We start from the raw sequence: 15,836 nt of genomic DNA, 5'->3' as shown, positions 1-15,836 counted from the left end.
AATGGAGTTAGTTACCTAACACAAATCAACGTTTCTCTGATTCAATCAAATTGCATGTGATTTTAGCTTAAGTAGATTATTTATTCCTGGTGTCTGCTTAATCGGTTCTGAACAGAAGGCACTATAAAAGCAAACTCAAACTAAAAATTGTCTCTTAAAAAAGCAAACTCAAATAAACTACAAGTGTAAAGTTGAAACCGCCAGAGCCAGAAACCAAGAAGAATATTGTATCTACCTATGAGGGCATCGATCTTCATAACGTTAAAGCCCACCATTGCCTTCTTTGAACAACAACTATTGCTTATCAAACACTTTAAGACCAAAGGGTGCATCTTCAGAGTCTCCTAATGATTAAGGTAGCAATATTAACAACTAACATTTGTTAATAAAAATAAAATGAGTTAGGTACAAAGGGTACCACTCTTGTGTTCAATCGTAGTCTGCAACCTCCTCCTCATCTTTCAGCTCTTCCTCAGTAAAAGTAGAAGGTGAGGATTGGGAGAGAGTGCCAACATAGTTTGCTATAGCTAGCAGATAATCATGTCATGTCTATTATGTATGTGGTTAATTATAACTTAGGAGTACAAGGAATAGTATTTGTTGAAGGATGGTACGTAGTTTCTAAATAAATAGATTACATTTTATTGATCTCTAAATTCTTATTGCTGCGTCTTATGTAGTATTATTTGTTTTTAAAAAATATTGTTAGATATGATAAGAATAATGGTAAATAAAGATTATTAAAAAAAGAATAATTACTGTTTTTTAATATTGTAAAATAACCAAATTAAAAGATAAACTAAAACTCTTATGACGAGTATAGATTAATTGACATAAAATTTTTATATTAAGTTAACCACCATTTTTTGCTTCAGTTTTGAATATTTAGTTATGTTTGAATCTCAAACCTATTGAACATACTCATATACTCTTGTCGAACTTGAACCAAACACAAAGTTAATTATACAATCTTTCTTCCTTCAGTTAAACTTTGAAATTGACTCAGATTCAATGTAACTTATATTAATTCTCAGTAACACGACATCTAGTTAAATCTAAATCTAATTAATTTTAAAATGAAATCATTTTAAATTAACAAACACAATCGTTAATGTTGGTTATAAATTGTAGAATGCAAATCATTGTAAAAATAAAATGAAATAAATTTTTCTATAAGTTAAAATTACCCGGCTGAACATCAAGAAAATAAAAGGTGAGAAAAGAATAAAATAAATTCCTTCCATAAGCTAATATTAATTTATACATAATTTAAAATGAGATATAACTTCTATAAATTAACTTAAAGATTAGATAATTTTAATTTATAGATTTTTTAAAATTTTATTATTTTTATAAATATTTTTAAGGAAATTTATACAAATAGCATAGTAATAATAATTAATTGGTGACTCAAAAAAGTAAATAATGTATACTTTTACAATGTCAAGGGTTAACTTGGATTTGGAGGAAATAATTGACGGGGATAATATATAATTAAAGAGAAAAAAATATTAAATCACAATTTATCTTTTACAATAAATTTATTAATTTTTATGATAAATAAACAATATTGTAAATTTTTACACTATGCGTATCCATTAAAACCATTAATATCTAATATTAGTATCATAAGAGGACATTCACTTTAAAAGTGTACTGAATCTCATAACCACGTGGGAAAAATGCATGACGTTATGCATACAAACTTACAAATTAATATACACGTACACAAATATTCTTTTATGCATTTTGTTTTTGCATCACACTTTTATGCATCTTACCACACATCAAAGATCCTTTATAAATTAAATTAAGTGATATCAGCGAAATATGCAAACGATTTTATCCTCCACTACTACTCAAATTTTATCTTACTTTATTGAAGTCAATAACCTAAGAAGGATTGAACGAAAAGCTACTGAATCATACATAATCACTTTTCAATTCTTTTACTACTCAAGTGGGTTTTGTCAATTGTCACAAGACAGAATGATACTGAAATAAAGTGAGAGAGCCCCGGGTTTTGTATGCTATTCCAATGGCAAGCCAACCAAATTCAAATGGAATGAAGAACTATCCTTGAAATATCTCATTCTTCTACAACAACAAAAATGAATTTTGGACCCCTCCCACGATTAAGGGTATAAGTTAATGGGTTTGCATCAGATAAGATAGTGGTGGTCGCATATATTTACACAACACTTTTTACACATTTAGTTAGCTTCCTTGATGCACCAACTCTGCTTCATGTCCTTAATATCTTTTTTTTAAATCATTACCTTTATCAATGAAGAACTTTCTGCATGCCCTGTAAATCACATAGATATATAAAAAAGTTTGATCAACTCCTCTCAAAATCATCAAATTAAAGATGCCATAAAAATTGTCAACCCATATTCCCATAGTGCTTTCTAGTGACATTGATACGGATCCGGAGGAGGAATTTTGTTTTTTTTCTTTCCCAAAGGAACCTACCTGTTAGCATTTTTGTAACCCAAGTCATCCACTTAAGTCTCATGAGGAAAATCACGTTGGTAAGAAATATGAACTTCTTAATGAGTGTTTATTTCGGCACCACATATCCATGTCGTAATTTAATTTTGTGTCAAACTCTAAATAAATACCCATAAACAACACCTACCTAATTGCTTCAGTTAAACTTTGGAATTGACTTAGATTCAATACATTTTTTAATTTAGTAACACGACATCTATTTAAATGTAAATCAAATTTAAATATGAAATCATTTTAAATTAACACAAATCATTAAAATTGTTATGACGTTATTGATATTCAAACATTTTTTGCTAATGTAAGTTAATTTTTTCTGGGCTCTTCTTTTTAAAATTTCGTGACACAATGCACGCGTATCCCCTTTTGTTTCTGGAGGTATATTGTTCTTTTAATTCCTCCCCTATCCCCCACCTTTCTGCTTTTACTTCTTTATTCCATGCACGATGAATATTAAAATATTTATGAGAATGATTCTATTCTTTTGTTAAAAGTATATTACAAACCACTTAAGTAGTCTGATTCTTTCCCAGATTTAGCTTGATTTTCCTTTTAAAAACAATATTAATTTCTTTTCAACCAGAACACTTGAAAAGGTTGTTTATATCTTTCTACTACGTTGTCGTCATCGACAATCATGCATTATTGGTTTCAATACACACGAATACTCTCTACAAATTCAAAACAACTTTCCTTTTTATCCACAAAGTTGCTAAAACAGAATTATATATGTTTCATATGTTACAGAAAAAGAAGCATAAAGCAATAATAATTCGACTGTCAAGTGTTAACTATTTGTTGTGTAACATAATTTGATTTCGTCCTAAAAAACAATTACATTTCTAATATTTTTTTCTTCAGTTTTTTTAATTCCTATTTTTTTTAATTATTCAGCCTGATTATTTTTATCTGTTGGCTTTTTTAATTATTCAATTTTCTGGTTTGTGCAACTTGTTTTTTTTTTTTTTTAATTATGCTTAATTCTAAACTAGACTAAAACCTAATCTAGGCTCCTTAGTCCCGATCGAGTATATAAGTATAACTGTAATAATCAAACAAAATTTTATCATCTTCATATATTTATAGAAAAGAAAGATAATAATTTTAGTTTGAACATTTGCATCATCATGAAAAATACATGTAATCTCTAAAAAATTATTAATCTTTTATTCATAATTCAATATCAAACGCAACATAGTGCAGATTTGTGACACTTATATTACTTTACATCATTATTGTTTAGCAACTAGTTCTATAAGATAAGATTAATAAAAGAAAATTACCAAGTATATGAATTTAAACTACTTTACCTCAGGTATTTGTTTGGTAATGATGCCAAAATAAAATCTTCCACCCCGTAATGAAAAATTTTAATATAAAAATCTGTTACCGTTACCGACTTAAAATTTAAAATACACATTTTTTATGACATTAAATAGCCAAACTTCTAGGAAAATTAAATACTCTTCCATATTTTGACACAATCTCATTTATGATGTAAAAAGTAATATAATGAAATTCATGTTTACATTAATTAATTGGATGAACGAAAATAAGAAATTAAGCTTAGTAGTATTAAGTTTTATTTATTTATATTTTGTTCACAAAACCCGAAACACAACATAGGGGTAGAGTGTGCCCCAGTTTGTAGGGCAAACCATACAGAAACATGGCAGTGTCACACTGCAACACTGCTATAAGTTTCCTGGTTTACGCACACTATCCAATCAGAACACGAGTATGGTTCAGGCAACATGCTTGTGGGGGCTAACACAACAAAACAAGGGCATCTAACTAAGGAAGCATCGGAATCATCGTCCTTATTACGTTGCAGCCACCTTAGGTAGGGTCCCCCCTTTGACATAATAGCATAGTCAATCAAAAAGGTAACCAAAGTGCTTTTGTCCTTTTTTAGTTTCAGAAAATTAAAATCTCTCAAACAATAAACTCCTAAATCCAAGAGAGGGAATTAAATATACCAAAACAAAATGCTCTCTCACTAGAAGTTCATTTTTCCCAGTATAAATAATTAAGAATTGGCCAACTGAGTCAGTGCTCCACCACAACATCATTCTCTCTCTCTCTCTCTTACAAGTTTTTTGGTTCATCCAAAAAGTCAGCGCCATCCTTTGTGCCTCTAATCTCACCCTCTGTCTCAGTCTTAATTTGCTCTCTGCCAGTTGTCTCCATCGCTCGGGCATAGCAGAAACTGAAGCTCCACCAATTACAACTGAGATTTTCTTCTGCAAGAATTTCTAGATATATATACCTACAAACCAATTATTCTCTCTCAAAAATGACTCATGAAGATTGGGATCTCTTTGCCATAGTTAGAAGTTGCAAAGCTGCTACCTTTACTGCCACCACAAACACTGAAACCCCACCCACCCCCGCCCCCAACACTACCTCATGCTTGGATTTGAGCCAAGAAAATGGCTCATTCTCTTTTCCCAATCTTGTGCAACCAACAACGAATGGGTTCCAAGAGCTTCAACATCAACAATTGGTAATAAACTTCAACCCCACCAACACCACGAGCACCACTTCTAGCACTAGCACTATCACTAGTGGTCTTGGCATCAATCCCAACTCCACTTTTTCTGAGGTTGCGGGATTCATTGGACAACAGCAAGGTTACCACCACCATCTCCTTCCTGCTCCCACAAATCACACCTCCATTGGAACACCCACCACTACTGGTTTTGACAGATTCCAACACCACCAACAACAGCAACTCCAAAGCCCAGAACAAAACCAACCACCCCTTCAAGCACCCCAAACAAGTCCCATCCTTTCACCAACCACACAACCACAAACACCCAGATCAAGAAAAAGGTAAATAATCACTTCAATTCCCATTTACAAACACACTTTATTCAATTTCATTACATTAACAAAAAAAACTCGAACTTTTCCCATACATAAAACCCCTACATTTTACATCAATATCCATTTTTTTTTTCTACAGAAAAAGCCATCAGAAGAAAATGGTGTGCCATGTAACAGCAGACAATCTGTCATCAGACTTGTGGGCATGGCGAAAATATGGGCAAAAACCCATCAAAGGCTCTCCATATCCAAGGTAAATAAATAAATAATCAAGCACATGTAATTATGCAAAACATTCCCTCATAGTCTCATCACCTTCACAGTAACATATCCATAACATTACACTATTGAATTTCACTCTCATCACGAGAAATTCATTCAGAATACTAAATCCACAACATTACTTTGAACTGTAATTTCTATAGGAACTATTACAGATGCAGTAGCTGCAAAGGCTGCGTCGCGAGAAAGCAAGTAGAACGAAGCACAACCGAACCCAACACGTTCATCGTGACCTACACCGGCGACCACAAACACGCGAAACCTGTTCAGCGGAACTCCCTCGCGGGAAGCACTAGAACCAAACCATCCACGACCCGTTTATCCGAACCCAATGAATCCGTGACTTGCCCAAAAAGAGAAAACGCGTGTTCTTCAAATTCCGAGCTTTCTCCCATGTTGTCAGTTTCCGACACGCCGAAAAACGAGGAAACGGTCTCGGCCGGTGAACCCGATTGCCCTGACATGGAAATTGAGCCCTCCGAAAACGACGACGACGACGTTTTGATACCCAACACGGGTGCCATGTCCGACGCTGTTCTCTTGGGCTTGACCAATGTTGACCGCGACGGCGTTTCGACGCTTGGAATTGATCAGAAAAACACTTCCGGGTCGTGCCAGTCTTATCCGGAACCCGACCCGTTTTCAAAACCCGGTTTATATTCTTCAGCCCTTGGCCCCGCAAAACTCGCCGACCTTCTTGATGACTGTAATTTGTAAGTTCTATAATTCTTTTATAGATCTAATTATATAGTTTTAGTTTCTAATTACAGTTTAAGTTTTAGTAAATATGTATAAATATTTATGTTTGTATTCTACTTTTTTTGTTAGAACTCAACCTTATAATAATGGGATAATGATATTTTTTAAATATAAACTGTCATATGATAAATTTATTTAATTTTATAATAATTATTTAAAAATATATTTATCTTAATATTCCAATATAGTCGATAGTGGATATAAATTAAATGCAATCTTTATCACATTAATTATTTAATAAAATTTTTATCATCTATTATAAATATTTGATAGTAGGAATTTATTTCTTTTATGGTATGTCGTTCTATACTAAAATAGCGTTTTTAAAAAACTCATTATTTGAAAAAGAGAAATTTTATTAACTTATGCGGTTGTTGTCTTGCTGACTATGTCAAAGTTTAAAATCTACACATCATTATCGACATGACACCAAGTACAATGTCAAAACTACCAAATTCATTAAGCATGCAATACAAAGTTTGAGTATTTTATTTATAGTATTCTTATAAGGGAAACTGATAAATAAAATAATTATTTCATTACTATATTTATATTTTTAATAGAGAAAAAGGTCATGCGCAAAAGAAAATGTAAGAATTATTTTATAAAAAAACTTTTGAAAATGAATATGAAATCTCAAATTTTGGAATACACAAGTGGGGTGTGTCATGTGTGGACCGAATGTAAAGAAAGTTTCTGAACTTGCCGTCTCCGGCTGTGATGCCTTTATCACGAGATAGAAACTCTGATTTTATTTTATGTTTTATGTAGTATTTAATTTGTCTTGTACCCTACTAGCAGTTGGCACCGAGGTCAAACATTTTTTTTTCTTAGCAGGATGAGCTGGTCAACTATATTTTATTGTGTGTTCTCATCATTTCAATTATTGAGCAAATAAATTAATGTCGCCATTTAAAGCGGGAAAAGAAACATCTATATTCATGGATTTAGTATTGTTTTGGGCAAGTAATTAACTGGGGGAGTGATACAATGGAGGAGGTAAAATGAAGTTTGCGACTATGGTGGTGCAATGCTAGTGTTGATGGACTTGGTAATGAAAGAGTTTAGTGATGATAATAATAAAGATAAATGAGATAATTATACTAGCGATAATGATAATGGTAATATGATGATGGTGGTGATAATATATTTTTTAAAGCTAAATCAAATTCATAAAATGGTTTTTCTTGATTTTGATATGAATGAAAAATAATTTTAAAATTGAGTTATAAGTATTTCAGGTCCATTTTTTGTTGAACATATTTTGTTTTGAAATTAGCATTTGAAAATTGACAATTACAAACTTACAATCACCCTCAACATGTTTTCAAATGACTTGTTCATGTTGTGATCTGCTTAGTTTAAATATTCACACATCTTTCATAATAAGATCTTTCTTATGAAAGGAAAATGTAATCATATTCTCTCACAAGGAGGCACTACATCAATTATAGGCCCTTCCAAAAATAACTAAGTTTGCATAAAAGGTGGAAATAAGATTAATTCGATGTAAAATTAAAATATTATAATGCAAAAAAATAAAAAGAACTAGGTGCAAGCATAGAGCATTGTGGTGGCTATTATTCAACAACAAAATCTTAAGCATCAACAAAATATTAAAATCAAGGTAGTTGTTGAGAAAATCTATCTTAGTTCATTCATTAAGTAGAGTGAGGGAAACAATTAAGAATATGTGTGTAGCTTACTCATTAGTTAATCATGTCATAAAACTTTTTCTAAAAGATAAAATAAAGTATAAATAAAAGATGATCCTTAACTTACATTATTTTTTGATAGAAAATAGTAGATTCAAGAAAAATAATAAATTCCAATAAAAAGTATAAGGCATGAATAAACAAACACATACAGTACTTAATGTAGGTATTTGGATATTTCATTTTTTTTTTCATTTCTTTCATTGTTAAGCTTCTGAAAATATAAATGCTACTCCCCATAAAATACATATCATCTTTATTTGATTCATATTCTTGAAAGCTTATAAGAATAAAAGAAATGGAGGAAATAGAGACATAAAATATAGAGGATCTTTTCCCTTAATGTAGCTAACACTCTAACGGTAGATTCACACAACTTTTATCTTGTTCTTATTTTTCAAGATCTTGGTACACTAACTTCATCTACATTTTCAAGTATGCTTTCTTCGGACTTCAATATAAGTAAAAAAATAATTTAACCTAAATAAAAGTAAATACTAATTAGTGTACCAAATATTTGGTGAAGGTTTAAAGAAACTCACTATACTTAATAATAATTTGATTAATGAATTGAATATAAACATAAATATTAGTACATATGATGTTCTACAATCACTTGTAAATTTTAACATGTTGCGTTTCTTTTATTTTTTATTGCTCACCAGAATTTTGTATTTTATTTAAATTATGAATGATTACATACACTTACATCTCGTGGGAAACATGTATTCCATTCTTTCTCCACAGTCCAGTCCATTGCAATTATGCACAATAAGTGTAAATCTTTTTTCCCTATAGCAAATTGATGGGTAATACTTAAATGCATAATATTGACACATTAGGGGAGAGAGACACTCCAATTTTTTTTTACATATTTTAAATAAATATAAAAATAAAGAAAAGGAAAAGATTTAGAAGTTAAAATAAAATAATTAACCATATGAGAATGATGGATAGTTATTAGGAAAGAGCAGGAGAAGTTTAAGAAGTGATTTAAAGATAAAGCTATTTAATGAAATGTGGATATCAAATAGAGATATTTCCTTTATTATTAGCATAGATTAATAATTAATAATAATTTATTATTATTTCATAAAACAAAAGGCATGCATAATTTGGAAATTGAACTGATCTCCATATAATTTGAACATATGTATGTGGTCAAATTATTCTGTCCTAATTAAGACTATAGATTCATTCATTCAAAATATGCGCATGCAATTTTCTAATTTCTTTTATTCTTAAAAAAAATAATTAAGAATGGACCCTTATAAAAAATTTTAACTAAATAATGTGTTTGTCAAACCAAAATTTTGATTATAAGAAAGATACACGTACGTAAATTATTGATATAATACATGATAAGTTATATTTCATTTCAATAGCACAACACTAATTAAACTAGTCTTTTTCAAATTATCAAAACATGGTATAAGTATCTCAATTGACAGTGAAAAAATCTAAAGCAATCATAACTTCCAACTAATTGCCTTTTCCAAGCATTAACAAGCTTAGACATTGGAGTTTTCCGATCCAAGAGGGCTAGTGTCTTCAAGGTACTGAAAAAAAAAAAAAGGAAGAAAAGAAAGAAAATATAATCAGAATGTCAGTTTTCAAAATGTGTAACAGAAATTAAATAAAATTCTTATACATGTAAAAAAGAAATTTCTAGAAAATGAAGTAATCAGAATAATATCATCAAGTTAACGATAGAGTAAAATCTCAATAGTTTATAAGAAAAACATTTATAATAATAATAGTGATCATTGATGTTTTAGGCTTATTATACATCAATAATTATGATTTAAATGATTATACAGTAACAACATAATTTTATATTATTAATTAATAACTTATCTAAAATACCATAAATTTATCATATCCATAGTAGTAAATGATAGACTCACAATATGAAATAATATATATATATATATATATATATATATATATATATATATATATATATATTCCATGTATATGTTTTAACTTCAATAAATATATTCATATCATCTCTCAAATAAACTTAATTAGTTAAACCAATAAACTTAATTAGTTTAACTAATAATGTATATAACTCAAGGACTAATATCTATTGACTTGAAATTATCCAATATTTCTTCAAAATTTATTATACTAAAATAGTTAAAAATTATGAAATCTTACTGTCACAATTCCAAATTATAATATATATGGAATCTTTCATGTATATAAACTATATGAAAGCAAAAGAAACTATATATATATGAAAGGGCTGCAATATTATTACCTAGTTAAGCTTCAGCCATGCACCTTTGATATTTTATTAGCAAATATTGCTACCTTGACATAAATATTGTCTGATAGATTGTTCAAGAACTTGAAATAGGCATGTCTCCAAGAAAGCTTGAATAAGATTGAGCCAAACACCACCCAAAAGCTTATAACAAATCCAAATGCCATACTCATGTAAAATTCACGACTGAAAAGTGAAAATTCGTCCTCTTGAACTTCAACATTTGGTTTTTGTGTAGGTCTCCCATCAATACAAAATTTCTCAAGTGGCTGTCCACAAAGATCAAGATTATCTTCATAACTCGAGGCATTGAAACTCTGTAACTGTGTGCTGGTTGGAATTTTTCCAGTTAGATGGTTATGTGACAAATCTAACACGCCGAGGTCATAAATTTGTGTAAGACTCAGAGGAATTGAACCAGTCAACTGGTTTCTTGACAAATCAAGAGATTCAAGTGATGTTAGCTTTCCAATTTTTGAGGGAATTTTCCCTATCAAATTGTTTCTTGATAAATTCAATGAAACCAATCCAAATAAATTCTCTATTTCCTGTGGAATTTCTCCAGAAAAGTGATTGCTTGAGAGATCAATGCTTTTTACAAGTAGTAACACTTTAGTTTTGAATATTCGTTCTGAACCTTTCCACATCAAGAGTGCATTCAAATCATATGTTAGGTTAACCATTTTGTCAGTCATATTGACCTGATATGAATGAAGTTGATAATAATCTCCTGAAGATGTTTTTCGAGTCATTGAAGTAAATTTTTTTATGCATTTAGGAATTTTCCCAGACATGTTATTTATTGAGAGATCCAAGAGTTGAATGTTACTTAGGTAGCAAATTTGCAATGGTAAACTTCCATGGAAATTATTTCTTTCCAAACTTAAAAATTGCAACTCTTGTAATTCACTCCCAATCCAAGCAGGGATGAGCCCTGATAATTTGTTTTCTGCAATATCTAGCATTACTAGATTTGTGCAACTCCTCAAGGAGAAAGGTATCTCATCTGTTAAGTTGTTGTTTCTCAATAGCAATGCTTGAAGATGAAGAAGAGATCCCATGGATGTAGGTATTCTTCCTGAAAAATTATTGTGACTCAAGTCCAAATAAGATAATGACTTGAAATGGCTCCAACAGTCCGGAATTTTTCCAGAGAAACGATTATTTGAAAGGTCTAATTGGTACAAAGTTTCAACTGTATCATTTGCACATAAAAATGAAAGAGAATCTGAGAATTTATTTTTGGATAAATCAAGAAACAGGAAACCTCGAAGAAATGGTGGAATAGGGCCATCAAATTGATTTGATCCAAGAATTAGGGAATGGTAAAGATTCTTTAGTGGAAAATTTGGAATTATACCATGGAGATTATTGTGTGAAATATTCATTGAAATGGATTCTCGAAATGTTAATTTAGCCCAAAACCACTTCGGAACCATATCTTCTATTCCAGAATTTGAAATGTCAATATCCCTAAATTGATTTTGTGTCTCCACCCATTTGGGAAATACTGGACCTAGCTTGCAAGATCGCAATCCTATGTGGCTCAACTGAAACGGTGGAACCCAATTTGGACTAAATGTCAAGGCCAATAAAGAGTTGTCAGATAACTCCAAGGAGTATAAATTAGACATATTAGCGAAATGATAGTCAGTGAGCACACCCTTTAAGGAATTTGATCGCAAATCCAGTTCCTCAAGTTGAGGTGGAAATTTAATATCTTTAGGAATCTCTCCATTTAGCTTGTTTCCATCAAGATATAATTCTCTTAAAGATGAAAATATTGAGAGGTCGGGTAGTGTGCCGTTGATTTGATTCATGCTTAGATCTAATTGTTCCAATGAATATCTAGCACATCCAGACAAGTGATGGATTATCATTGGAAACTCTTCACTCAAGCTATTATAAGACATGTCCAATGAGCGCAAAGCACATGCATTCCCAAATGATTTTGGAATTCCACCTTCTAAAATGTTTGAAGTGATTGACAAAGACTCCAACAGAGGTGGCAATTTGGTACTCTCTAGAATTTTGCCATTTAATTGATTTTTTGAAAGATCCAATCCTTTCAAGGCAGAAAATATTGAAAGGTCAGGAAGCGTACCGTTGATTTGATTTCCTCTTAAGTTCAATTCTTGGAGCGAGAATCTGGCACACCCAGACAGCCACTGGAGTATCATTGATGACGTGAAGCTGTTGAAGGAAAGATGAAGGACGGAAAGGGAACTAGAAAAATTGAATTTAGAGGGCCTCAATGAAAGGATAAAATGATCGGAAAGGCTACAATCAATTAAACTCAGTTCTCTAAGTTTTGGTAGCTTGGCAATCATTTGGAGGAAGCTATGAGAATTGTTGAGATTAGATATGGAGAGCAAGGAAAGATGGGTTAAGGAAATGAGATTAGACAGCCAATGATCTCCATCGTCAATTTTGAGAGTAGGACCTTCAAGATAAAGCTTCTGCAAATTTGAAAGGTTCCCAAGTTGGGACGGTATACTTCCTTCAAAATAATTGCCGCTGAGATCAAGATGCTGCAACTGGGAGAGATTTCCAATTTGAGAGGGTATACTTCCTTCTAAAGAATTCAAACTGAGATCAAGATGCTGCAACTGGGAGAGATTTCCAATTTGAGAGGGTATATTTCCTTCAAAATTATTGCCGCTGAGATCAAGATGCTGCAACTGGGAGAGATTTCCAATTTGAGAGGGTATATTTCCTTCGAAAGTATTCCAATTGAGATCAAGATGCTGCAACTGGGAGAGATTTCCAAGTTGACGTGGGATTGAACCCTCCAGATAATAATTCCCAGCAAGATTTAAGTATTTCAAATGAGAAAGAGAGCCTAACTGAGTTGGAATTTTTCCGCCAAAATCAGAATTTGACAGATCAAGGTGTCTCAGGTTGCTAAGAGAACCAAGAAACTCTGGGATTCCTCTGCCTTGAAAATAATTCGAACCGAGGTTTAAATAGTTTAATTGTTGCAACTCCATCAACGACTTGTGGATCTCTCCTCTGATATAACGTCGCGAGGCAATTCCATATGAATAATAATTAAGCTGACCGTGAAGGTCGAGCATTAGAACATGGCCGGTGAGGTTGGTGCAGCGAATCCCTTCCCACTGGCAGCAATCAGCAGTGGTCCAAGATGATAGCATGCCATAGTCATCCACAAGGGCAGCTTTGAATTGGAGGAGTGCTTCCCTCTCCCTCTCAATGCACATTATTTCCTCTTCAGCACAAACAACCTGCAACATCATCATCATCATCAAACCCACCATTAATATTATTAAGGCTTCTATGAATTTGAAACTATCTGGATTCATGGTTGGCATTTTGGTGGTTATCATCACAAAGAAAAAGTGATTGAACAAATAAACTCAATATTGGAATTAGACTGATACTGCTGAGTTTAGCACTGCCAATAGCCACATATATAATATCCAAAAGATTTCGAACGTTTGGTTGAGATCTACGGTTTGCCAACGAGTTACATGTTGTGATAAGTTTGGTTTTTTTTATATAATATATTTTTTGTCTATAAAAAAAAAAAGTGTTCAAACGTGACAAGACTGACAAAACATGATCGACGACTTCAAAAATAAATAAATAAATACACGAAACACGACTTTCAATTGTGAATACGAAAGTAAAAAAGCTGTTTGCCTACGTCTGCTTGAATACCTTAATAATTATTTAAATTTGGCTTTCATAAAAAAAATTGTCGGAAAGAATAGTATAATCAATCCTTTTATATGTAGAATCAATAAGTAACTTTTTTTTTGTTCTGTTATCAAATAGTTATTTGAATGTAAATATTCTAAAGCAAAGCAGACTAAAATAGAAGCTGGCAAAATTTTGTCATGACCCTAATTAAATCAATTTATCTTATTAATTAGACAACAAAAATCATTTTTAGGATATTTAGTTTTTAAAATGTTGTAATATACAAATCAAATAAAAAATATCTATTCAACAAAATTTATGAAATTAGTTAAAAAAAAATACATATATAAACACACGCTATGATGGGTTCGGCATCCAACTAATGATTTCCAATCAGACCTTTCACAGATCCATGCATTAATTTAATTTTGTGTCAAATTCTAAATAAATACCCAGAAACTAATTGAATTTTCCTTAATTGAATTTTAATGATTTTAATGATTTTTTGAATTTTCCTTAATTGAATTTTCCTTCATCTTACTAGATTTTTTGAATTTTAATGATTTTAATTTTCTTAAAATCATAATTCATAAGCAAGATCAAGAGAATCTAACTGGGTTGATTGAATAATGTGCTTGAGTTGTTGTGAATTCTCTAGTAGGTAACTGAGTTCAGTTTCTACAGATAAAAGAAAAAAATCATAAGCAAGAACGAAGCCTTGTGCTGTGTATTTCTCAGAGGATATTGCAGGAAAGCTTGCTTAGAGAATAGAAACCAACTGGTTTCACTAGTATAAAGTGAAGGGAGTACACTTTAATGATATACGATATATAACTATTTTTTATGCATGTATTTGATTTCATTACCATTTTAAAATGTTATATAGGTATGTAGTTTGTGAGTGTATTTGCATGTCTTCATTTTAAAGAAGACAAATTCAAAAGGGAAGCTGTAGAAATTGTAATTGTTAGTTGTCTGTTGTTTTTTTTTTTAAAGAAACACAAAATCTAACGATACTCTATAAAACCTGTAGCTTTTAAGGATATTTGGGCCTTTGTTAGGCTCTCCCATGGGACGGAGGCTGGGGGATCAAAAATCAAATGTCTATTTACTCAAAAAAGAAACAAATTATCTGAGTGCTAATTATTTATTGTGTAACATACTTTGATTTCGTCCTTACATTTTTTATATTTTTATTTTATTTTTCAGTGTTTTTAATTTCCAAAATGTTTTTTAATTTTTCAACCTGATTATTTTTATTTGTTGGCTTTTTTAATTACTCATTTTTCTGATTTGCGTAACTTGTTTTTTTAATTATGTTTAATTGTAAATTAGACTAAAACCTAATCTAGGCCCCTTAGTCCCGAGCATATAAGTATAACTGTGTAATTCAACCTCTACACAGGTTCAACCTTGAAAACCAAAATCAAGGGGGCAAAAAATATGGTGGTTCAACCTCTAATTCAATCCAAAACACTATGAACCCAAAAAACAATGAACAAAACATAGGAGAATGATCTATTTTAAAAGGAAAAAATGGTGTGAAATTAAAACTGAGAATAAAAATGTAAGGAAATTGAAATTCATTGAAATCAAATGAGATTTGAATTACAATTTTCACATACATTCAAATGAGAAAACACGAACGAACCTGCAACATCATAAACATTAGGGCTTGCATGTATCTGAAACGATCTGGATTCATGGTTGGCGTTTTGGTGGTTATGATGAGAAAGACAAAGTGATTGATGAAATGAATACACTGAATATGAGAATTAGAATGATACTGATGACTTTAGCACTGC

General features: G+C 31.2%; 2 protein-coding genes across 4 annotated transcripts; one reads left to right on the top strand and one right to left on the bottom strand.

Annotated features, from left to right (window-relative positions):
• Positions 1–4,572: 4,572 nt before the first annotated feature.
• LOC114390222 (probable WRKY transcription factor 27) lies at positions 4,573–6,428 on the top strand. The gene is made up of 3 exons (XM_028350924.1): positions 4,573–5,346; positions 5,480–5,593; positions 5,766–6,428. The coding sequence occupies exons 1-3, from the start codon at positions 4,808–4,810 to the stop codon at positions 6,337–6,339; spliced, it is 1,227 nt and encodes a 408-aa protein (XP_028206725.1). The 5' UTR covers positions 4,573–4,807; the 3' UTR covers positions 6,340–6,428.
• Positions 6,429–9,431: 3,003 nt separating this feature from the next.
• LOC114391198 (receptor-like protein EIX2) lies at positions 9,432–15,836 on the bottom strand. Of its 3 annotated transcripts, XM_028352234.1 has the most exons (4): positions 15,699–15,836; positions 14,179–14,185; positions 10,363–13,622; positions 9,432–9,655 (listed from the first exon to the last, which is right to left on the bottom strand). In XM_028352234.1, exons 1-3 carry the CDS (start codon positions 15,734–15,736, stop codon positions 10,374–10,376), a joined length of 3,294 nt encoding a protein of 1,097 aa, XP_028208035.1. In that variant the 5' UTR covers positions 15,737–15,836; the 3' UTR covers positions 9,432–9,655; positions 10,363–10,373. The 3 variants fall into 3 exon arrangements, with proteins under 3 accessions (XP_028208035.1, XP_028208036.1, XP_028208034.1); XM_028352235.1 differs by lacking the exon at positions 14,179–14,185 and having other exon boundaries at positions 10,363–13,613; positions 15,683–15,836; XM_028352233.1 differs by lacking the exons at positions 14,179–14,185; positions 15,699–15,836 and having other exon boundaries at positions 10,363–13,863.

This window comes from Glycine soja, chromosome 16, assembly GCF_004193775.1.
Source record: "Glycine soja cultivar W05 chromosome 16, ASM419377v2, whole genome shotgun sequence".
NCBI classification, from domain to species: domain Eukaryota; kingdom Viridiplantae; phylum Streptophyta; class Magnoliopsida; order Fabales; family Fabaceae; genus Glycine; species Glycine soja.
The sequence above is the reverse complement of the archived record's forward strand: the minus strand, read 5'-3'. Positions and strand labels throughout refer to the sequence as shown.